Genomic DNA, 24,300 nt, shown 5'->3' with positions numbered 1-24,300 from the left:
CTTTTTTGCGAAACATAGATTTTTTTATGCCAATATCTTGGAGCGGCCTATCTGCAGGACACGACGTCATTACCCCCCCCCCCGAACAGCCGCATCCGAATCGTGATCTTTCAAGGGCAGTGTGTGAAACTCACGCAAAATCTCTACTGGCAAAGCGGGCCAGCAACTTTAAAAAATCACGGGCCCTGAAGAAAATCAACTGATCCGATCGTCTGCAGGTCTAATCCAAATATAATGCAGATTTTTACCCGCTCTCAGGGGGCCTAGAACATTTGATTAAAAAAATAAAAAGACACCACTTCAACATCCTAACATCAAACTGTTTTGTGCCTTTAATTCATTCAAAGGAAAGCAAATGATGATGACTATCAAAACCAAGTTTGGGCAACTGGTCTCAGTGCCAAAAAACATATGAAATCAGTGAAAGGTTAAACACAAACACATAAACGTTTGTATTTCTTAAAACAGCCTTACATAACAAATATAATGACATTGAGAAAACGAGCAAAAGCGTGGGCTTGAAGTTGAAATGTGTCCCAACACGAAAAAGCTAAGCGTCCAGAACTCCGATCGGGGATGGATAAGTTTTGGCACCACAGGAGGAGAGAAAAAATACTGAAGTTTCGAAAGCCACGTTAAAAGACAAATCACAACAGGCGAATCACAAAAATGTAATCTATACAGGCGACCAAGGCAAATGGCCATCAAGTTCAAATCACAATGAAGGCGCGATTTTGCACAATGTTTAAATATCGGACATTTACTTTCTAGTTTCGAAGTTTGGCGTCCACAATATTTCTGTCGTACATAACAATCTATATATCGGGTCTAATATCGATATAAGACGACACAAAAATGACTTGTCTTCTGTTGCGAAATTGCCGATATTTTACCTCAAGCTGATACATATCGGCGATTTTTTGGACTGTAATAATCGATACGAGACCATTGTATAATGACTTTGCCTTGCGTCTCGACACGCCGGATCTGTGAAATCACATATATTTACTTCATATTTATTGGAAAATGGGACTCTAATATCGATACTGGAATGACTTGCTTTGAGTCTCGGGGACGTCTGGTCTATATAAAATTGCCGATGTTTATCGACGATGTCGGGACTCTAAGATCGATTCTGGTCGATTCTTGACTTTCAAATCGCGGGTAAATATCCAATATATAAGCTTATCAGAGATTTCACCACCTCACAGATCTTGACAGGCCCGACTTCCTCAATCCGACTCTTACTTCGATACTAGACGATACCATACTTGTCAGATTGCGGGTGAATATTAGATGTACATCGGTGATTTCACTATACCTTACAGATCTGGCCCCGCCGTCTGGCTAAGCCCGATTTCTGTAGTCCAACTAAACTTAAATTATACGAGCCTAGACTTGTCTTGAACTGTGGGTAAACATCGATCCTATATTGGAGATTTCCTCAACTCACATATCTGACCAAATAATTCTAATTTCGATATTGTGTTGTCCAGTAGCTGTAAATGTCCGATGTCATATAAAAGTGCAATGTCGCGGTGTCATGGAAATCCATAAATAAATTTACGTCGACACATGCTCAACAATAACTCTTTTATGACCACAAGGAGATCACGAACAAAATACATGCATAACAAATGGGGAGCATATTGCATAGCGCCACTACTCTCGCGAGAAAAGCTGAGGTAAGGTCTTTCGCCTAGATGCAGTACCGATCAGTCTGTTCAGTTTTTATTTGCGAATTTCACGTTTTGCAAATCTCTTGAAAGAATAAATTTCGTATCTCTGAATAATTTTGTCTGGTATTTAGCTTAGCAAAACGTTTGGGTTAACCTCTTTCCATCCAGTTAAAGTTACTGGCCTGCGTCTTTAAGAACAGCAGGACATCTTTCAGGAGTTACTGGTCCAGCATGAAAATAGCTGGTCTCGGGCCATTGGGTTAGCGTGAATTTCGCACGCTCTTCAAGGGTAATCCGGACCCGACAAAAAGTCACTCTTTGATATATTCACCGCGTTACTGGCGCCCTTAATAAAACGTTGTGATGTTAATATTAAAATTAAGTGTACAAGTGAGTGATATTGCATGTTTTATTATGGTGTACACAAATATTCTTGCATTGTAATTTTCACGCCATCGGCCTGTATGCAAATGATGGCGATTCATCAATATGGCGATTGGAAACTGCACTAGGTGAAATAAGCATGGTCATATTTGTTCTTCAGGCTTTCTGACTATCAGGCTATCAGACGTGAACAAAATGATATGCACAAAAAACTTGAATTTTGCTGAGTATCTACTCCCATCGGTAAATAAACTACACATAATTTAAGAACAGATATATCGAGAAAAATATCTCGATTGTGGTACTGAACTATGAACTCATACTAAGTTGGGCTAAATATAGATGCTATTCTGATAATCCGATGAATTAATGTGTGTGTGTGTGTGTGTAATTTATTAATGTGTATAGCGCAAGCAGTTTCTCTCTGTCCCAGTCGATGTAAAATCATTGTTTCCGTTTGCAAATATAGGATGCTTCTGTTTGGTTGCTAATAAATGACTTTACGATCACCAGTCGAACAAATGATAATATGAAACCAGTTCATTATAATATTTCGTAACCATTCACGAAAGAATTAATCAAATTACTATTTCATTAATATAATGCGAGCTCTCTATTTTTATTTCGGTTTAATTAAAATTATGTTATTTACGTGGGCATTCATTTGTTAGGAGAGCCAAAATTCCATGATGACCATTGCACGTTGCAATACGTACCGAGCAAACGTAGACGCGATGACATTAAGAAATACTTATCTTATACAACTCATTTCATTCGATCAGGAATCTATTGACATTGAAGACAAAATTTGTAGAAAATAAAAAGCGCTAACTCACTCACATACTCATAGTGTTTAGCGATTCAAGGCCAAGGTTGGATATTACCTTGGTTGGAGGGACTGAGCGGCAATGAAATTAGGAACTTTAATCTTTCCCAATGCAAGTAATTTCACTGTTTTTTTTTATCTCAATCGCTACTCCTAAGCACCCATTCAACTGTCATCTGATGGCGCCCTACATCAGAAAACTAAACGTGCAGTCAGTTTTGACGCAAAGTTACGCGTGATACCTGTAATCATAGCATTGTATGCAAAGCCCTTAAATGACCGAAGCTGAGCCGCTCCTTTCATGGATTAGTCATTCTATATATCACAACAAAATGATTGTAAACATTCGCGCAGGAATAGATTTCACAGAAACTTCTCTGTGAAAAAATACCAAAATAAACCACCCTGCTTATCAAGTCAAACGTGTACACTGACATTCACTGCTATGGCATACATTTAGTTAGTCCTGATTGTGGTATTACGTAAAAACCAATAATATGCAAAGTTAGTTTCTGTAAATTGTAGAGCTTGTAAATGTTGTACACAATATTCCTTGCGTGAGGGCGTACTTCAGCTGTCGTTGCACCGAAACTTCCAGAGAAAGTTCCAAGTTGGATACCTTCGGGAAAATTGCCAGGTCGGTGACAATGCCACGTCAATCGTAATGTTTTGCTATATTAGAATGTACATAAGAATATTTACGTAATCTCGACTCCCTCTGGAAAGAAAGTGAAAAAATGACAACAGACAATACAAAATCAGCAACAACCACAGCGTATTCCCTGTGAACTTACTCTGCCGAGTTATGTCGAAGTGAATTTAACCCGTTCCGCCAAGTCAGTATAAAGTGGCATCGAACTAAAACCTACTGAGCAACAGTGTGTCATGGCGGGTCAAGTCGTATAGTACGGGGATTTCAAACATGCAAATCTTACTTCAGATGTAGTATGTAAGACACGTTCAATGTTATACCTCAGTAACCGAATTTAACTAACGGTGACATATGAACTTGGCAGGATAAGGCAAAACAAAAAATGTATGTGTTTACGATAACATACCTCCAAAATTACGGTATGTAAGTTGGAGATGTTTTCCTTTTCTTTTCTCTGCTGGGACCCATAAACTGTGGTAAAAAATGATAATTTTCTCAACTTTTTTGTGAGAATGAGAAAAATGTCTTGGGACGGCTGGCTTTCCTACTGTCCATTGGATTACTGGAAGAACTCGCCTTTTTTGGCCCTAGAGTTTAATAGCCAATCATTGCATGCACAAAAACTATACTTCAATTTGTTGTTGCTCACAGGGTTCCGTTTTTCGGACCCCTTTTGAAATGCACCATACAGCACACCCTTTCCACAGTGCATTCGTCACCACAGTCATGAATTCTCCCAAGATCCTCAGCTTTAAATGGTTGTTGACAGGGTAAACACGTCACATATCACTGACTGAACACTGTCTTTCAGACATCAGTGATGGTAACTTGGAACAAATTGCACTTAAAAGATGTGGCAAAGCGAATTCAAACAACAAACAAACAAGGAGCCCGAGTTCCCAGTGATGTGATTACTTACCCAAAGTCAGGAAAGCAAGTGATCATTTGTGGAGCGCGTCAAATAAATTCCAATACTCGGTGTTAATCGATAAAAAAATATTTTTGATCCTCAATTACAGTGTGTCTAAGGGACCATGTTCGCAGGTGTGAGGAAAGTTCGATAAATCACATTGAACCTCTAGTTCTGGCAACAACATGATGATGTGTATTGATCCTTTTTTATTGTGACCATGTGATTTATTCATTTGGTGCTTTATAGCAATACACGTACTGAAGAGAAAAACTGTCGTACAATTGCTTAAAGTCATCGATTTTTTGTGAGCCGTGTCTGTGTTTATTTTGACCCTTAAACCATCCTCTCAACTCTCAAGACCTTGAGTTGAAACAAAAACGATCATTTACTAGACAAGCTTAAATATTTATCACCCTCTTTATTGAATCTTCAACTTACTTCATTGGGTATTTTACCTTTTTTGAAAAGTCAACTAATTTCACTAGGCATTTTAGGGTTTTTTGAAAAGTCTTGGATGACCATTTTGAAACATACGGCTAAATGCATACTAATATTCAAAAGACATTTGGGCTAATTGAAGATGATATAGACTTTTTTCTTTACAGGTACAAATGACCTTCTTGACTAATGAGAACATTTTGTCATCACCAGCCATCATTATGATCAAGAGAAGATGTCGGTTCATTCATGATTATTCTAGTTCCTTCTTCTCTTCGATGACGATTTCCTCCTCTGTTTCCTTGGGATGCACCTGATGAGATATTATTTTTGAAAATTTTAAAGGGCTATTGGGGACATGTAGCAGTAATAGACGGTGCAAACAGACATACACAAGCACCTACTTTCATTAGAGTTTCCACACTGAACCTTATTCAACCTCCTTAACCATCCTACCTTGTCACCTCTCCTCCCTCAACACTCAATCCCAATGTACACAAATACCCACATAGATACTTGTATTGATACATACATACATACATACATACATACATACATACATACATACATACATACATACATACATACATACATGCATGCATGCATGCATGCATGCATACATACATACATACATACATACATACATACATACATACATACATACATACATACATACATACATACATACATACACATATTACATACATTAGACATTCATAGGTTGTGCACGACTGCATATACGCATATTTGAATGTAACAAGCCGTGAATAGACACTGACATTTTCAATAACTTTTTTGATATACACCAACCTTTTTGTTAGTCTTCATCCCTTTGCAAAGACGGCTGCGGTTGAAAACGACCAGGATGATGGCAAAGACAACCACACATGTCACGGTCAAAGTTATTGCCAGTATAAGTACCCAGTTTGCATCTGGTAGTTATCATGTGAGAAACAATGAAATAACATCAAATCAAACATTTTCCTGGACTAACAAGTGAAAAGGAAGGGAACAGTAAGTTGAATTTTAAATTTATCTCGAGTTCTTCTTGTCTGAACGTAAATCATGGCATTCACGAGCTTTTAGCTCAATTCTTTTCTTAGAAGATCATCATTGTTTGCTTTATTTTGTTTTGATCTTCATTTATATCAAACAATATGAAACAATGTTTCGGTTGATATACAGTGAAAGCCAGCCGAAAGTAAAACAAATAACAATACCTGTAGTCCATTCATACTGGTTGGTGGCGGGATCACAGTATCTACTGTTGTCATATGGATGGTATTCTCCGTCAGAAAAACAGCGGCCTTCAATTTCACAGGTATCCGTCTATTGGTATGAAATATAGATGATCCCAATGAATTGAAAAGAACCAAGATTTTTTTCGCTTTCATCACCTTTATTGCATTGATTATATATCTAGTATGAACAACGTAGCTTTTGCCTAAGCCATGTAGATGAGATCAAAAGAGCTCCAGGACTTTTTCAAACTAAAGGTCAGTATCATCATAGTGAACAAAACACTGTTCTTTACGATGCATACATTTGCATTATAACAGAATGATATCATATGTAAGACACACCTTTATGATACAACCATCGGTGACGTCACAATGCCGACACTTTGAGTCATATGTTGTCAGTAGCAACCCGTCACTCATGGTAGCGCCATTGTCATTGCTAACGTACATTTCGATGGTGCTAACTGTTTTGCCCTCAGTGACGCCTGGGTCTCCTGGGGTCACCATGGGATTTGGCAATGAGCAAGTAACTTCACGGAATGTGTTGAAATGAGAGTCAACTTTCAGTGGTTCATCCGAATGTGATGCAGTCTGTGGTGCCTAAGTATAGATAGAAGACGAAAACTTTCTTTATTACATCATTTCATGACAAACGATCAAGATTAATGAATGCACACATATACCCTACATGGACAAGTACATTGTGCGAACAGGATGGTTTTCGAAATCATATAGAACACAAGAGTAGGCCTAATAAGCTTGACGAACAAATCTCATTGCCTTGTACGGTAACATCTTCTGTATGACAGATATTATCAACTTGAAAGCACATGTAATGAAAAAATGTGCGTCAATATTATGATAATGTAACAATCTTATAAGATAATATACAGAAATAACAAGAATATATATGTATGGTAATCACATGTCTGACGTGGTAAAGGCACGCTAAATATTCCGAATTCAGGAAGTTATCTCCAATAACGCTGATTTGTTGACAGGAGTCCTCTCTGACGTCACACAAGGCATGTTCTTCAACTTCGTTAATATACCAGAGGGTTGGAGGTGCAGTTGCATCGATCGAACAGTCCGCTCCGTCGTAACCTAGTATTTTTAAAACATTGAAATGTGAAATCGGTTTGACTGCAGCATTTAATGTGATGTGCACTTCGAACAAGAAAATAAAACACAATAGTCAAGCCATTGTTCAAAGACCGACGAAATGGTAAGTGAAATGGGTGCTCGTAGCATTCAAACTACGATCTTCATCCCTCCAGTCCGCATCTCCTATGCTAGCAATTCTAAGAACACCTATGGCCAAGCGTTGAGGTAAAACTAGAAGCGAAACGTTACCTCTCTGGGATAAGTAAGTCAACTGACGACCCACATTTTCCATTGTACAATACTTGATAACTCTGGTGGCGTATGCCATTTGACAGACAGCACTGAACACGCACGATTAGAACATTTTGGGTACTTGGATATTGTAGTAGATGTTGGTTTAATCAGCATATTCAACACCATCTGCATTTTTACAATACGCTTTTTATGGGTAATTCGTAATAGCGTAACTCTTAGCTATAGGGCACCTGGTCCTTTTGATATATTTGAATAATTAAAAGTCCCAATTTTCCCAAATTAGTTCCAATCGTGTTACTCACAGAATACAGGCCAGAAAACTACCGAGTAACACAGTTCTGAATTTATAAAGTTACGTAAAAAATGTCACATTCAACTTATTGACATTCTGGTAATAAATTATCTACGCAAATTTAGACAGGGTAAACGTTGGGTGCTATTTCAGGACGAATTTAAATGTTTTCGAGGAAATAAATGATTGAATGATCAGACACTGATATCCGGCACATCTCGGGTACACCATATAGGAGAGAGCGTCATGGAGGGAAATAAGATTACGTGTTGGGTAGTCTGAAATTTTCATATTAAAACAGAGCTGGCATTGTGCAGCAGATCGCAAGGCTATATGGGTATAGGTTGTTATTATTTTCAGCAACTTAAGAAGTCCAAAACAATTTCTGTTCAATAAGAACAATAGATTTCCGCTGACCGAAACGCTGCAAATTTTCCTAATTCAGGGAGTCATACCTCGGGAGGATGTGCACTCGACAAAAATTAAGACAACCCCTGGTCCATTTTAGTTACTTTCAACTTCGCTATGTGATCATACAAACGATTGTATTTCTCAAATTTGAAATCTTCAAAACAGATGAATTGGCCGATGTTCGTGTAAAATGCCGTTGGAACTACTACGTGTCTCTCGGGCGCCTTCGCCGACTAGATCATAAAAACTTACCTTCGTAACAGAGGCACGTCCCATTGACGCACTGACCATTACCACTGCATTGTGAAGGGCAAATCACTTCGAAAATAAAGGACGGTGGTCCGATAACAGTTCCGTTTTCGTCTGTAAGGTAAGAAATAGTCGAGTTTCGTCAGTTTACGCTGAGATATGATATATTCAGCTATACTTTGTCAGTGATTGACTCCGAAAAGGGTAAAGTCATCAGGTGTTAGCTATATTGTGAATAATAACTGTTCACAAACTTCAAAATCCGGGGATCGAGCACATCCAAAAACATGTGTATTCCTCAATTATATTGCAAATGAATTGCCATTCTGTTTGGTTTCACAGCTCGGTACAGGCAACCATTTTTAATTTGTCGTTAATAACCAGACATTTGGCTATGTACCGTAAAGTTTTACTTATGAGAGTTTTAAAGTGGGGGGGTGTTAGAAGTGGACTTAAAGGTTACATGGAACCCATACGACCAATGTAAATACTGTACTATCCAAGGTAATTGATGAAAGTTAAAACATGTTAGTCAATATGTACATATTATACTTCAAATGTTGCAGCTATATTGATATGATGCAGCTAGTCTAAGATGTACAGCACAGAAAGGCAACCCTTACCTTTTGTGTACAAGGAGATGTTTTTCATTGTCAACACCACACATTCATTTTCCATCAATGATACAGCTTCCGCTAGAAACGCCAAATCGTCCGTAACCTGTATGTGCATCATATGAGCAAAAGTACGAGTACTGTAAAGTAAGAGTAATTAATTGGTGTGTCCTGGTAAGGCATGTCAGAAGACATTTCTGAACAACTATAAACTTGATTGCCAAGCTCTGCATTATGCTGGCTGTACAATTTGAGGTAGCCTCCTCAAACATGTCATTAAATACGAAAATAGATGTAACATCAAACAAATCAAACAAATAATGATATAAAAGGCGCTTCCTGGTATTGGATGAAAATAAACGACAGGATGGGTCTATGAAGTCATCATGTCCATGCAAAAACTTACACGGACGTACTCCTATTATAATAAATATATATATATATATATATATATATATATATATATATATATATATATATATATATATATATATATATATATATGTTTTATTCAAAACTCAATTAATCAATCAATAAACCAATCAAATACCCCAATGTCTTCCACGCAGCCTTCAACGCCAACAAACAGATCGACGCCTGGAACGTCTGCGCATGCTTCGGCAGCGGTAGAGTTGAGAACTGCTGACTCACACATTTGGCGTGCTTGTTGCTCTGTGATACCGCTATGAGTAGGCCATGTCAGTGTGGCTGGTAGAAAGGGTACATCTTCCGTGAATGTGTTCGTGGACGCCGTGTGCAGATCTCGTTTAGTCCTTTTGGAGAGGAAATACATGTACTAATTACATGATGAAGAGCATGAACACATTATAACAAAGGAGACACATTTATCGACTAGAAAGAAGAATACTTGGCCTACACCAGGAATTTCTAAAATCCAACATAATCTGGGGAGTATTTTGTATTAAGATATTCGAGAGTCCAACTGAAGAAAAGCTACACTTTTTTGCAAAGGGGTGTCGGGTGTTAGATAAGACAAACGGTGTTACGTTCTTCAGCTGTTGTTTATATGACAACTTGATAGGGTACGTCTTTAACAGACATCATTTCAAAAGCATCACTAACCATACTGAAGTTACATTCTTTGCGATTTCTCGCACGAAGTCAAGTCCAGTCTAAGTTTCGCGGCGTATTATTACAGTTATCACAACAGGACCGTCAACAACTACATAATATTCAATTCGAAGAAGAAATGAAGAACAACACCGAATGATTAAATAATCATGTAGTTACCTGCTGTTAATACTCTGTCACCTGTTTTTGTTTGTTGCACTCGATTCCTTTGGCGAAATCTTTCAACGGTAAATAATGTTGACATGTGCACGTACTAGTCCAGTCAATTTAGGGTTTAACCTAGGACTAATTGCAACAGAAATTATTTCTTCACCTTGACCTTTGGAAAGTCTCACTAATGACATATTAAAAGTATAGGAAAATATAAGGGGTGCAAATTGGTTAAATTTGCATATATTCAAATTAGCTATATATCGCCTTTAAAATGACTGCTATACTCACATTTTGGACATGTAAACTGAATTCAAGTGACTTTTTTCATTGCAACACAATTTAGTAAGGTTCAACAAGTTATTTTCTAAATGTCTTGAACAATAAAGATTATGCAAATTAAGTAATTTGCATATATTCGCAGTTTTTCCACTATTTCAGACAAAATGAATGTTTAAGCTCATATTTAAACAATTTTTTTCTCAATGAAATTGTTAAGGTTTTGCAAGAATTACCTAAAACAAATGAGGTTGACCTAATTTGCATGCTAATTATTTTAATACAAAAGGCCTAATTTGCATAATCGACACAACGGTCTTCTGAATACAATAAGACTACAATAGCTTCCATTGACATTTTCTGGTTATTCAGAAATGCAATGAATAAAGAGAAGAGTTTCAGAGCATTACTATTTAAATAAAGGGAATCAGAATTCTTTCTTTGGATATTCTTCTTTCTTTTACGACGATAAGGTTATTCATAAAAAATCATTGGACGTGTTCAATAATTTGACATCAATTGTCATTTTCAGTCATTTTATCCTACAACATGTTCGATTGCAGTAAAATTTTTGAAGGAATATTTTATGCTTTTGGTCACTATCTTCAATGACGATGGAATATTCAGTTACTAATAAATGTTCCCCACACTTAACAGTTGTGCCTGTGAATCATCTTTCTCATTATTAAACTATCATTAATATAAATACGAACATCATTTGATCACCATGATGGTAGTGGTGATGACAATTATTATGATGGTCATTATCATATCAAAATTTCTTCCTCTTCCTCTCTGTTTACATCTTCCTCTAGGTGGTTCATTTGTTTACAGCCAGAATCCTTTCGTTGACAACAGAAAGTCTATATTTTGCTTTCTTCTGGGGTTATTCATGCTGCTGCAGTTCATGGTAGAACCCATTAGTATGGGGAAGGGCAACTCAATGAAAAGATGTGAAGCATAGGATGATATAATTGTACTGCGTATCATATCAGATCTTAGATGTGCAAGTATCACTCATGGGGCTGTTATGTAATGGACTTCCCATTTGCAGATTATTAGACTTTGTATTATCACCAATAAGATCGATCACTTAAGGAATTGAGAGTCTGGCCAATCTGAGGTGAGACTTCCATAAGGTTCAAAATACAGGATAACCAATTTTATGATAATTTGATGTCCAAATTTGATATCCTAATTGATAAACTCGTTAACGGCAGCTTCTGTGATGCAAATCCCTTCACATTTTGGTTTTCTTGTTTCACGGTCATGAAAATTTGAAAGAGCAGCTAGACCATGTAACATTATGAAAAGTATCTAGATTTGCATTTACCAGTGATTTAGATTATCATGATTCAGTCAACAGATTTTTTTCAGTTTTTCCTTAAATGTTATGGCTGTGTACGGTAAGATTAAACAGGAAATCTCTCTCTTCAGTCCATTATATGACTTTATATTAATTTTCAATTGTTGTCTTCAAGAAATTTCAAAATTTTGAGAAATGCAGTGTCCTTTGATTATTGTAATGTCTTTCAGCTGATAAAGGAACAGCTTTCCTTATCCATATTTCATGATAATTGGCAGTATAGTATAACAATTGTACCTCTATATCATCATGATCATTATAATTTATTTATAATTATTATCATAAATTTCTGCATATGGCATGAACAGGCAAGTTGCACACAGTCAAACGTATATCTGATTTACCAGTGACCACTCAACCTGGTCTTTAATTACATTTTACCAACACTTAATCTATATTAGTAATACCGGTAAGTGTGAAAATAAAAGAAAATAGAGCTGAAACACAAATTTTCTTCAGCTTTGCTTAGTACAAAGTGTTGGTTATTTGGCCAAGCATTTTGGTATGCATTAAGAAAATCCAAATCTTCCAGTAAGTTGCCAATGTTATTGACATTATGCAAATTCTCTAGATAATTGAAATGAACTATACGAATAATACGAAATTTAAATCATTTCAAGTTTCAATTATTATATTTAATACAGTGTAGGCATTTCCTATAAAATCTTTTAAAATTAGCCCTTTGTACAATGTAGATTGTATTAGACTTTGAATATACCTTTCTTGGACCTTTAAGTATTTAAGGTGAAGAAATAATTCATACTCTAGTTAGAAAAAGGAAGTGATATGGTTGACTTATTGGACAAATGCAAATAATAATTTTTTATCGCTGTAAGATATATTTGAAACATTCCCTGAACTAAAAACAAAAAAAATGATGTTACATAGTCATTACAATGTCAGCTTATCTCTTAAATTACTTTCGTAAATAGATTATCAGCACCAGGTTTGTATAGCATGTATGACCCATTTAGCATTTGGGTAAATTAGCTGTCTTATGCACAACTTCATTAAATGCACTTTTCGCGATCCCTGGGATCGAATTTGTTCTAGTCTGTAAGAGAATGATTGAGGTGTAATAGCCTTTTGTTGTCCATTGAAATTGTAATCTGGTGGGTAAATTTTCTGATGAGAAAATCTGGTGCCAACACAGGCCTTTAAACTTGCGATATGTAACTTCCATGACCCTACTAAAATTTAGTTCTAATGATCTCCGTTGTTTTTTAACATTATATATAGTCATTTATACTATAGGTCAAAACAGGGAAAAGTAAAGTGGTAGGAGGGGCACATTGCAGTTATGTAAAATGAGGAGTCTTAAATGATTTTATGCATTGCCTACAAACACAAAAAGTACATTAAATAATCAAATTGCTTGAATTAAATATCAATTTGCTGAATATATTTTTAAGAAATATATTAACAGCAACGATTTTGTTCCCTTTTCTAAGTTTTATATTTATTCAAATCATGCAATGTCTCCCCTCTTAATAGTCATTTTGTTTGTCATTCTCTACATTCAATACAGAGTGGAAACAAAAACTACTTGTTGTGTGGTTTAAATATTATTTTTAAGTGAAATGCAGTGGCAGCTATACTTGATTGAAGCAAATAAGGAATATTTCTCGGGCGATAAAATGTATTCAAAAATATTGCCTGGACAAAAATTAAGATAAATGCATACATTACTTGAACATGATGTCGCATTTTTCTCCATTCAATATGCATATTTCTTTTATCAGTGAATGTATTGCTCCCATTATCCGTTTATATCTATACATATTAGGTAATGTTATAGCTCTTAGATTGTATTGGACTTTTAGTATGTCATTCTAGGACCTCTCTAAAATACACAAAGAAAAACTAAATTCTATTGCTGTCAGAAGTAGCTTATATAGTTACTAATTAGGGACATACAAAGAAAAGCGAAGTGTTGTGGCGGCCATATTGGATTTATGCAAATGAAGAATATTTCTATGACGACAAAATATTTTAATCAACCTTGCCTGAATCAAACACAAGGCAAATAAGCCCAAAATCCGCATATATCATGTTTAGCCGAATATTTTTAGTAGCAACATTCTATCAGCACCTAGTTAATAACCATAATCTTTTTACATATATGCAAATTAGGCATTGTTTACATTTCTAGATTGTACGAGGCTTTTAGTATGTCATTGTAGGACTTCTCTGAAATACACAGTGTATAAATAATTCTATTGCTGTCAGACTTAGCTTAAAAATAGTTATTAATTGGGAAAAATACAAAGAAAAGTGAAGGTTGTGGCGGCCATATTGGATTTATGCAAATTAGGAATATTTCTATGACGACTAGATATTTCCATCAACATTACCTAAACCAAAAACAAGGCAAATAAGCCAAAAACCTGCATAACATATCATGTTTAGCCAATTATTTTTAGAAGAAACATTCTATCAGCACTAAGTTTGTAACCATAATCTTTTTACATCTATGCAAATTAGGCACTGTTTACAATTCTAGATTGTACTCGGCTTTTAGTATGTTATTCTAGGACTTGTCTAAAATACAATGTGAAAAAATTATTCTATTGCTGTCAGTAGTAGCTTAAAAATAGTTATTAATTCGAGAAAAACTAAGAAAAGTGAAGTGTTGTGGCGGCCATATTGGATTTATGCAAATGAGGAATATTTCTTTGACGACAAAATATTTTCAACAACATTGCCTAGACCAAAATGGAGGCAAATAAGCCAAAAAACCTGTATCAAAATCATGTTTAGCCACATATCTTAAGTACAAACCATCTATCAGCGACAATTTTATACCCATGAGCCCCCTTTACATTTATGCAAATTAGGCACTGTTGCACCCCTTAGATTTTATTATACTTTTAGTATGTTATTTCTAGGACCTTTCCAAAATGCATGGTGAAGAAATAATTTCTGTTGCAATTAGTCCTAGGTTGACCCCTTTTTTGGCGTAGATTGACTGGACTAGTACTGTCGGTAGGTGTACGTATGGACCGTTTTTTAATCAAGCAAATTTTAAATGCAATGCCTTAGTAACAAGTGAAAACAGCGTTTAGCTGTTTTAGATTGACTTGTACATTGTACGGTTTTGTCTTCATCGAAAGAAGTTTAGAAGGGTAGCATTTCTAATTACATGCAGAAATAGCGTCAGCCTGGTTAGTTTTCATGGCGGCTTACCTGCTTCCTGCCGTTTCAACGTCAATTTCATCCGTGATGTCTGTCCAGCTGTCCGTTAAATACGAGTAGTCAGTAAAGTCTTTTAAACTGTCATGGCACTCATCTTCTTCTCCAAGGCAGGAACAGTAGGTCATATTTTCCTCGGGCTGTCTTGGGTCTTCTACAACCGCATCTGGTAACTTATCGAGCAAACTTTCGCCTGCAGGAATTCTGAAGTTTTACGTTTGACAGAACTTATTAAAAATCAATCTGAAGCGAAAGGATGTGCACTGAGTCTAAAATTTTCATCCCATTAAAAGGAAAGGTAACACAGTCTATGCTTACAAATAGGCAATTTTCGATATCAGAGTACTGTTTTTAACAGGTCCATTTTGGCATATACCCTGGTCACACTCTGTCACTTTTAAACATGAATAACATGATGGGTCAATCAGTCCAAACTAATATCAGTTTCTATATGCTAATGAATATGGAAGTGCAATGTGGTGATCAATACTATTTCATTAATTTGCCACAGTCAGCTGAGACATACCTCCAGCTTTCACTGAATGCATCCGGACGACGTCCTGTGTAAGATAGAGTGCTTCCATCTCGTTTTCTGTAATCGTTCGAGCTGTCATGGTCAAAGGTTCCGCATAAACCATCAGAGTGCTGAAAGTCATCACCGGGTACATCCAGGTATATATTCAAGTGGGTACTAGACGTTACGACCCTTATGGCAGCTTGAGAAGGCATCTCGATCTGTAAGTAAAGGTTCCGATTGGGAAATAAGTAAGAAAACCTTGATCTTCCTAAAGGGAAAAATAATTAAAGATTCAATTTTATTTCTTTAGTATTTTCGAAATTTTATAGTTTGAAAATATTGTTTTGCTCTCTCCTTTAATTTGCACATATGTAAAGACGAAAGCGGGCTAATAAAACCTTGACGGTCTTCGATGTTATAGATTGAGAGGGCAATCAGAATTCACCTGGCCTAATAACCAGTAGTGTTCAAGGTTTACAATGTATTTAATAATTTACCAGGTCCAAGAAACAACGAGAAAATGACGATAATAATATGGTCATCTAAAACAAGGTGGTATCAGGTGTCCGAGATGGGCAAGAGAACCCTGACAGCATGCTACACCCGTCACTATTTTGATAGTCCCAAAGTGGAAAATATTGTTTAAAAACATTGAAATAATATGATGAGATAAAGCCTGGAGTGCAGTCACTCGTCATTTGAGAAAAAAAAGTTTATATTTTGATATCGCATCTCAGAATGTCCCTGATTTTCGCATAATTGAGTTAGTCTTCCATTTAGACATTAGTTCTGTTTAAATGTTTGTTTTGCCGTACACCTAGGTGTATACACGCAAACGTTTGGCACCAGCTCTAATCTCATAAACAGAGCATCGTTGTGATAAAGCTGTTGATTCTCGCATTAATGCTCGGATGTCGGGCTATGCTGATGGACAACCAAAAGCCGCGATTCGTCGAAATATATAAATGAAATATTGACTCTAAATACATAATAACTCACTTTAAACTCCTTTCCCGACGTGTGCTTTCTGATCATAACACCGCTTGCAAACCTGTGTTCGCTAAGTTTTCTTATTTTTGGTGCGGCTTTTTCAAACGTGCCGTGACATATGTCCACACTTATGACGTCATTATTTTCACGTATAGCGACAGCACAGTGACACGTGACAGACCAACACTTCCATGTCCTGACATGAACCTGGGTATAATACTTATACACGTTAGGTTATTTTAAATAACTTCTAAAGTCAATAGATATTTAAAAAAACGCGATCACAAAATGTTATGAGCGATGCAATGAAATAAATATGATGAGAATAAATACTAACAGAACAAGACATATGAAAACAGCGACAATAATAAGAAATTACATATAATGGAATAGTTAAAGGTTTGATTGCAACGAAACTAACTTTGAAAGGTTTTCATCGATTTTGAAATGCCTATCATAAATTATTTTGTTTCTCGCTTTTTAATCTATGTGTCTGTTGCGCATGAGTGCAACACAAAAAATTTTTTAGATCACATGCCCTTTTTAGCTCACGTGTGTAAACACGTGGGCTATTGTCATAGCGATGTCTGTCTGTCTGTCTGTCTGTGTGTGTGTGTTAGTGTGTGTGTGTGTGTCTGTCTGTCTGTCTGTTTACACGATAACTCAAAAACGCCTGCACGGATTCAAGTCAGATTTGGTACACAGGTACCATATGCTACTTGCAAGAACTGATTAGATTTTGGTGGCTTGCTTATAAATGAAGTTATGCAATATCGTTTTTTCCGTACAATGGTTTCCCTATGGAGACGGTAATGACAGTGTAGACATATATCAAGAAATACTGCACAAAATTTCATGAAATTTTTCACAGATGACAATCTCAGAACATTATCATGATACTGTGAGTGTCATGTAAATTATCTTCTCATTTGCATATTTAATGAACTTTTGTTATTAGTGACATAACTCTGAAATTCCTACACCAAACTTGATGATATTTGCAACAAATATTGATCTGATATATATCTAATTATACTCAGAAGCATTGGGCAGTGTCAAGTTAAAAAATAGCGCATTTGCATATTTTATGAAGTTTTGTAATTAGTCGTATAGCTCCATTATAACTACACCAAATGTGATGAAATCTGCTGCAGATACTGATCCGACTGATATCTAACTGCAGTGTAAAGCATTTACTAGTATGAAGTTAATTAAGGGTTCATTTACATATTTAATGAATTTTGTAATTAGGTATTTAACTCTGAAATTACGGCACCCAAGTCAGTGAAATTGGGTACAGATATTGTTCTCTTAAATACCTAATTGTAATGAGAAGCATTTGGTAGTGTCAAGTTGAAAAATAGCTTATTTGCATATTTTATGAAGTTTTGTAATAAATCATATAACTCCAAAATAACTGCACAAAATGTGATGAAATATGCTGCAGACACTGATCCGACAGATATCTAATTGTGGTGTAAAGCATTTAGTTGTGTTGAGTTAATTAAGGGTTCATTTGTATATTTAATGAACTTTGTAATTAGTGAGATTACTCTAAAATTAAAGCATTAAATTTGATGAAACTTGCTACAGATGTTGATCTGATAAATATCCAATTGTACTGAGAAGCTTTGTGCAGTGTCAAGTTAATAAATAGCTCATTTGCATATTTCACGAAGTTTTATAATTACTCATATAGCTCCGAAATATCTGCATCAAATGTGATGAAAACTGCTGCATATACTGATCCGACAGATATCTAACTGTGCTGTAAAGCATTTAGTAGTGTGAAATTAATTAAGGGTTCATTTGCATATTTAATAAACTTTGTAATTAGGTATATAACTCTGAAATTATGGCACCAAATTTGGTGAAACGTGCTAGAGATATTGATTTGATAAATATTTTAATTGTGCTATGAAACATAACAGTGTCAAGCTAATTTAGGGCTTATTCGCATATTTAATGAACTTTGTAATTAGTGACATTACTCTAAAATTACAGCATTAAATTAAATGAAACGTGCTACAAATGATGGATATCTAATTGTCCCATGAAGCATTGAGCGGTGTCAAGTTAATTAACAGCTCATTTGCATACTAAATAAAGTTTTGTAATTAGTGATTAAACTCTGAGAGTACTGTGCGAAGTTGATAAAACCTGCTACATATAGTGATATAACAGATATCTTATTGTTCTGTGAAGCGTACCACTATTAATGAACCTGTTGTAAACACGTGAGCATATTCAGTTCATATCTGGTTTAACATGTTGTTTAATATATCCTTGGTGGCCTTGTTTTTCTTAATTGTCATTGTTATACTTGAGCTATAAGCTTTCAGAAATAAGCATGAAATCAATGAGCCTTAACAAACAGAACAATGTATGTATGTATGTATGTATGTATGTATGTATGTATGTATGTATGTATGTATGTATGTATGTATGTATGTGTGTGTGTATGTATGCATACATTATAGATAAGTGTTGCACTTGTCGTTTAAATGATTGAACTCTCGACAATAACCGCCTAGATGTTTCATATGAGTACATTACCTCAAAGTGCCGTGATAAGCTCTGATGAAGTACGAAGTCACCGGCTCCATACCAGTCATAGCCACTGTAAGTAAAATGCAACCATATGAAATATAGACAATAAAGATTTAATCATTTCCAATGGAACTTTCGTTTAAAAACAAATCACACAGATTAAAATTTACCTTGCATCGAATGTTGTATAGTGAGGGTCTCCCGTCCCACAGCAGTTTCCACAATCAACGTCTTCTGTGTTAACCTGCATTTATAGGAAAAAATGTGTGCGATACGCACTAATTTGTATGACTCAACTTGTTATGCAAAATGCTGTTTCTAATCCTTTTGAAGACTAAGCATTTTCACTTTGATGAATAACCCTTAAAGTATCAATTTTAACAGATATTATTTAATGCTTGGTCAATAAGAGAATTATTGAGAAAATGCAGCTTTCATAGACCATAATATACAAATCTTGTCACTTTAATGGTATCGATAACGATATGCGTGTCTACAAAACTAAGAAAGCCGTTTTAATCTACGCTGAAAAGGTACAACAAGAAGTGATACGAAAAGTTCCGTTTCAGTTGGATGACGACGCAAAAGTCAGATTATTATCATTTTCTCAATGATCACATCAAGGTGAAGGTGATAGCGACTGGACAAGAAACCTGTCGGATACATCGCATAGAAATACTTAGTAACCTTTGGTTCTGAGAAGCGCACATTGCTTCATTATTACTTCCCAAGGAAGTTTGGAGATCATTGCAACTGAAGTATCGCAATGTCCTTTCCGCGTACATTCCTGAAATATTCCTAAATGAATGACTTTGAAGTGTTCGGAGACATCTATGATACCGACGAAGCGATATAGATATACAGCGGCATGGTGATCAACAGTGTCACGTGTGGGTAAATCGAAGAATACGTTCTGTCTTGAAGTGTATCTCGGGCCATACCTGCTTAATTTCAATGTGAATGTGCATTGGGGTAATAATAACTTCCAACAGTACTTATCCACACAGAATGTCTACATTTCACGAAACCCATGATACTCACCCCGAAATATTCACTATAACCTTGAGTGATTGACAATGAACAATCTTCCGATGGTATGACATCTACGATGTTCGTATAGAAGACTTCTGATTGGCAATCCTTTATTGCATAGATGTTAACTATATCTGGAGATTCGGCAGTATCATATCCTTTGTCTACTTGACACTTGTCAAACACTATGTCAGGCCTTGATAAACCGTAGTAATCTACATGGAAAGAATAGTTAAATAGTTAATAAATGTGTTCCCAAGAAGTCAATAGGATATGAAAATTTGGTGTAACAGTTGGTGGCTCTGCACTTTTCGTGGAAATCGTTATGAAGGCTAAAGGCACAGAACCAAAAATAGAAAAAAAAACTTTAATATAAGCTTAATATGCTATGAACGTCGAACGTTAGGAGCTCGAGTTGTAATGAGTATATTAAGGGGTGACGTTCACTATTGACCAATAGCGACTAAAATGCCTATTACGTCCATGTGTTACAAATATCGATCGATCAATCAGTAACGATGATAATTGCTGATGAAGAAAGTCAATGCCTCGTGGAGAAAATATTTTCGCACTTGGAAGGAAATGTACAGAAAATCAGAATAAATCTGATTTGTTTTGTTCTTGGAAATGGTACAGAAGTGCTTACTTTGTCTTGCTCTGAGGAGAAAGGAGCATCGCATTGGGATGGTCGTTACAATTGACACGTTAGAAGGCAGTCCGTCTTCCCACACAGTTACCTCACTTGGCAAGATCTAGAGTATGCACGAAACAAAAGAGAAAGGGATTTTAGCATTCAAAAGTTCGCGAGTTGAGCGTGTTACATTAGACATTAATGCAATTCGAAAAAATTATTTATTCGAACGCAGTCATATAATGATTGACAGTTTTTCGCATGACACTTTTTGACAGGTCAAATTTTCGTATGTTCGTACATCCACTTTATGAAGATATACTTTGTTATGCTACGATTATGAAATTACACGCATCACACTGACGTTTGTTATCTTTAACTCATTTAAAACTTACTTTTCACCAATTTTGGGTGGTATACGTCGCAGTAAACATGTGTTAAAACATTTAAAAAACAAATCTTTACATTGAGGGAAATAACAATTCTTCTCGCACTGAGACCGGGTGCGATGTGCGTTATTGTTTCCACCCTGTGTGGCGTTTAACTTACGTGGTTGTAATCTGCTCCTTTCTTAGAGGTCGTCAATCATCAAATCTGACGCTTAGAAAAAGTAATTTAATTCTTTAATTCGGTGTAAGTCCCGCCATCAAAACGAAATTCTTTATTGAAAATTGGTTTCCTGAAGTCTGCGTTTATTATGTATGGAGTACACCAACCTGTCTTTAATGCACACGTTGTGCAAAATCTGCACCTGATAATTAGACAAACCTTTAACACTTATTCAACGTGCCAAATAGAGTGGTTTGACCACAATTTGGTATGGTTTCCTTCATGCAAATAAAGATAATTTAGAAAGTGTCGGTCTATCATGATTTGTCCCAGTTCAAATGTATCAAAAAGTGTCAACATGACGCGTCTCACAATTTTGCAACAAACAGGTCATTACTCGGCATCATAACTATAAGGATTTCATGTATTGCAATTAAAATGTTGTACTTGTAATGGTTTCACGGTCTGAAGTTTTCCTTTGTCACAGCAGAATTTTATCGAGATTTTGACCTACGCAGAACAAATTGGGGCCTTACCCATACCCCTTATACTATGGCACTGCATCTCGAGTGCGTCAGCTTTTATGATCGACGGCCCCTTTATCACGTTCATTACACCTTGAATGCCATTGTAGATACTTATAAGTAGCTATCTATATTAGCCAGATGTCCGCTGTGGAGCACATAGAGAAGTGTTGTCAAGAAGAATATAATACTAGTAATTACAAGCATCGGAATTTTCTTCGCCTACCTGAACTCCAACGAAGATAGCATTGCTTTGCTTTGGATGCCCAAATATTTCATATCGTGTGTACGACACGGACACTTCGCAAGTAACCTAAATAAATGATTTCCAGTGTAAATTACTTTTACTTTCTATGGCATTGTATTTGGCCAATAATGTCGAGAAGCGAAATCCCTATCACATGGGATCAAAATGTCACCACACTAATTAATTCAGCCGCTCACCACTACTAAAGGGTTACATCCTTTGAACAAGTATTCAAGCTTTGCAAGTAGCTCTCTCTCTCTGTCTGTCTGTCTGTCTGTCCGTCCGTCCGTCCGTCCGTCCGTCTGTCTGTCTGTCTGTCTGTCTGTCTGTCGTCTCTCTCCCTCTCTCTCTCTCTCTCTCTCTCTCTCTCTCTCTCTCTCTCTCTCTCTCTCTCTCTCTCTCTCTCTCTCTCTCTCTCTCTCTCTCTCTCTACTTGTTCTTTTTTGAATGGATAACATTAAATGTGCAAGGTGGTACTTGAAAATATTCTTGCGGACAGTTCAGCTTAACCAGATTACCCTTATTTTTTATTTTGTTTTTTTTTTGGTTTTTTTCAATTTCAGGGGCATTGAATTGATCATTTATTATTTTACCGGACAATTAAGTTAAAATATATACCCGCTTGTTGCATATAAATCTCTGTGGTCTACTTACAGTTGAGCCGAGCTTGTATTCATGTTCCGGCAATTCATCGGTATGATATTTGTAACTAAGATATTTATACTTGATAAGTTTGTCGTCAAGGTACCACTCTACCAAACTCGTCGTGTTGGACCACAAAGGCACGAAGCTACACTCAAAGTAGGCAATGTTTTGATAAATCTTGTGCGTCAATAACGGTGGGTGCTCTAATTCGGGAAATAAATCTGTAGAACAAGGAATCATGAAGGCCTAAACAGTGAGTCCAAAAGGAAAAAATCTACTAAGTGTAAATACTGGCTAAAATTCATGTGTTTTTACCTGAGCATCCCGGTTGAAAATCCCCCGTCGGAGAACGTTCACCAGGTGGACACGGTTCAAGATCACCTGAAAGATTTAGAGAGCGTATATTGAATTAAACAATTTACTACGTTGCAGTAATATGGATCTGCCGACAGAGTACAGGGGACGAGTGGAAAGGTTATGTGCGCGCCTCATCTGATTTTTTTCAAGACTTATTATTCTTACACATTTTTATTAAGGTAAGGTTTGATAATTATTTATTTTGGTCAACCTCTTTTCTTGTATGTCCTCATTTGTCATCTTCAAGTGGTCATCAAATAAAAAAGAGATTTACCTGCACAGTATGCCATTGGACAAGATGACAACGGTTTTAGTTCATACACGAAGTAGTCGGTACATCGTTTCACTCGAATGAATATTGTTTCATCGCAGCATGTTGCACCTCCTGTTTAACGAGATTGTATGAAGATTAATTATGTAACACTTTGCATTAAACTTGTTCTGAACGCATGCAGGTAGAAATCTCTCAACTGAAGACACGGAACGACAAGAGGATATGTTCTATGCAGGACCTTGTCCACATCACTTCGCAACGTAATCTACAATATGATACAATGCATATGAAAACTCTAAATCCACGGACAACGCTCTACTAATCTATATGCCTCTCTAGCATTATGCATAACATTATAATTTAGGTGCATGATAATGTAAAATAATCACCCAAGATGTTTGCTTGTCGGGGAGAAGATCTTTACATTATTTGCAATTATTGATATCAGAAATGTGTGCTTACCCTTGTTAACACATGCCTCTACAGTGTTAATACCTACACCGTCAGGAATGTCTCCGTTTATCCATACAGGATACTGAGTTCCACACATTCCTACGTTGACACAAGACGTCGGGATTTCACCCCCAGCGTCACTTGTGAAGCGATACCACGCCACAGAAATGTCCCTGTCACATATCAAGTCCGAAATGTTGGAGAAGTGGCTTGAGCTAAATGCTGAACTTCTGTATCGATTGTCAATCTCTTCGTAGTTGTCTTCGTGGCAAGGGTCTGCGTGAAGCATTGAGTGACGAAAGGATAAGTTACTTTATCAACAAATTACCAGACACGGCAACCAAGAGGTAAACGATTGATGTTAAAATTGAGCTTCACGGAAATCTTTTAGAAC

The 24,300-nt window shown here is 36.2% G+C and overlaps 1 protein-coding gene across 1 annotated transcript in view; it reads right to left on the bottom strand.

Moving 5' to 3' along the window:
- Positions 1 to 4,851: 4,851 nt before the first annotated feature.
- The window catches only part of LOC139143707 (von Willebrand factor D and EGF domain-containing protein-like), a 31,028-nt gene continuing 11,579 nt past the window's right edge, over positions 4,852 to 24,300 (bottom strand). The window contains exons 8-27 of the mRNA XM_070714236.1: positions 23,916 to 24,182; positions 23,454 to 23,564; positions 23,138 to 23,203; positions 22,832 to 23,043; positions 22,157 to 22,243; positions 20,873 to 20,978; positions 20,236 to 20,441; positions 19,365 to 19,438; positions 19,201 to 19,264; positions 16,654 to 16,851; positions 15,664 to 15,872; positions 15,132 to 15,341; positions 9,609 to 9,831; positions 9,068 to 9,164; positions 8,448 to 8,558; positions 7,059 to 7,237; positions 6,476 to 6,733; positions 6,113 to 6,221; positions 5,703 to 5,824; positions 4,852 to 5,205 (exon numbers count right to left, since the gene is read on the bottom strand). Of these exons, the coding sequence (XP_070570337.1) occupies positions 5,146 to 5,205; positions 5,703 to 5,824; positions 6,113 to 6,221; positions 6,476 to 6,733; positions 7,059 to 7,237; positions 8,448 to 8,558; positions 9,068 to 9,164; positions 9,609 to 9,831; positions 15,132 to 15,341; positions 15,664 to 15,872; positions 16,654 to 16,851; positions 19,201 to 19,264; positions 19,365 to 19,438; positions 20,236 to 20,441; positions 20,873 to 20,978; positions 22,157 to 22,243; positions 22,832 to 23,043; positions 23,138 to 23,203; positions 23,454 to 23,564; positions 23,916 to 24,182 (2,969 nt within the window). The 3' untranslated portion in view covers positions 4,852 to 5,145. The remainder of the gene's footprint in view (positions 5,206 to 5,702; positions 5,825 to 6,112; positions 6,222 to 6,475; positions 6,734 to 7,058; positions 7,238 to 8,447; positions 8,559 to 9,067; positions 9,165 to 9,608; positions 9,832 to 15,131; positions 15,342 to 15,663; positions 15,873 to 16,653; positions 16,852 to 19,200; positions 19,265 to 19,364; positions 19,439 to 20,235; positions 20,442 to 20,872; positions 20,979 to 22,156; positions 22,244 to 22,831; positions 23,044 to 23,137; positions 23,204 to 23,453; positions 23,565 to 23,915; positions 24,183 to 24,300) is intronic.

Source organism: Ptychodera flava, chromosome 11, assembly GCF_041260155.1.
Source record: "Ptychodera flava strain L36383 chromosome 11, AS_Pfla_20210202, whole genome shotgun sequence".
Taxonomy (NCBI): domain Eukaryota; kingdom Metazoa; phylum Hemichordata; class Enteropneusta; family Ptychoderidae; genus Ptychodera; species Ptychodera flava.
This window is presented reverse-complemented; position numbering and strand designations above follow the sequence as displayed.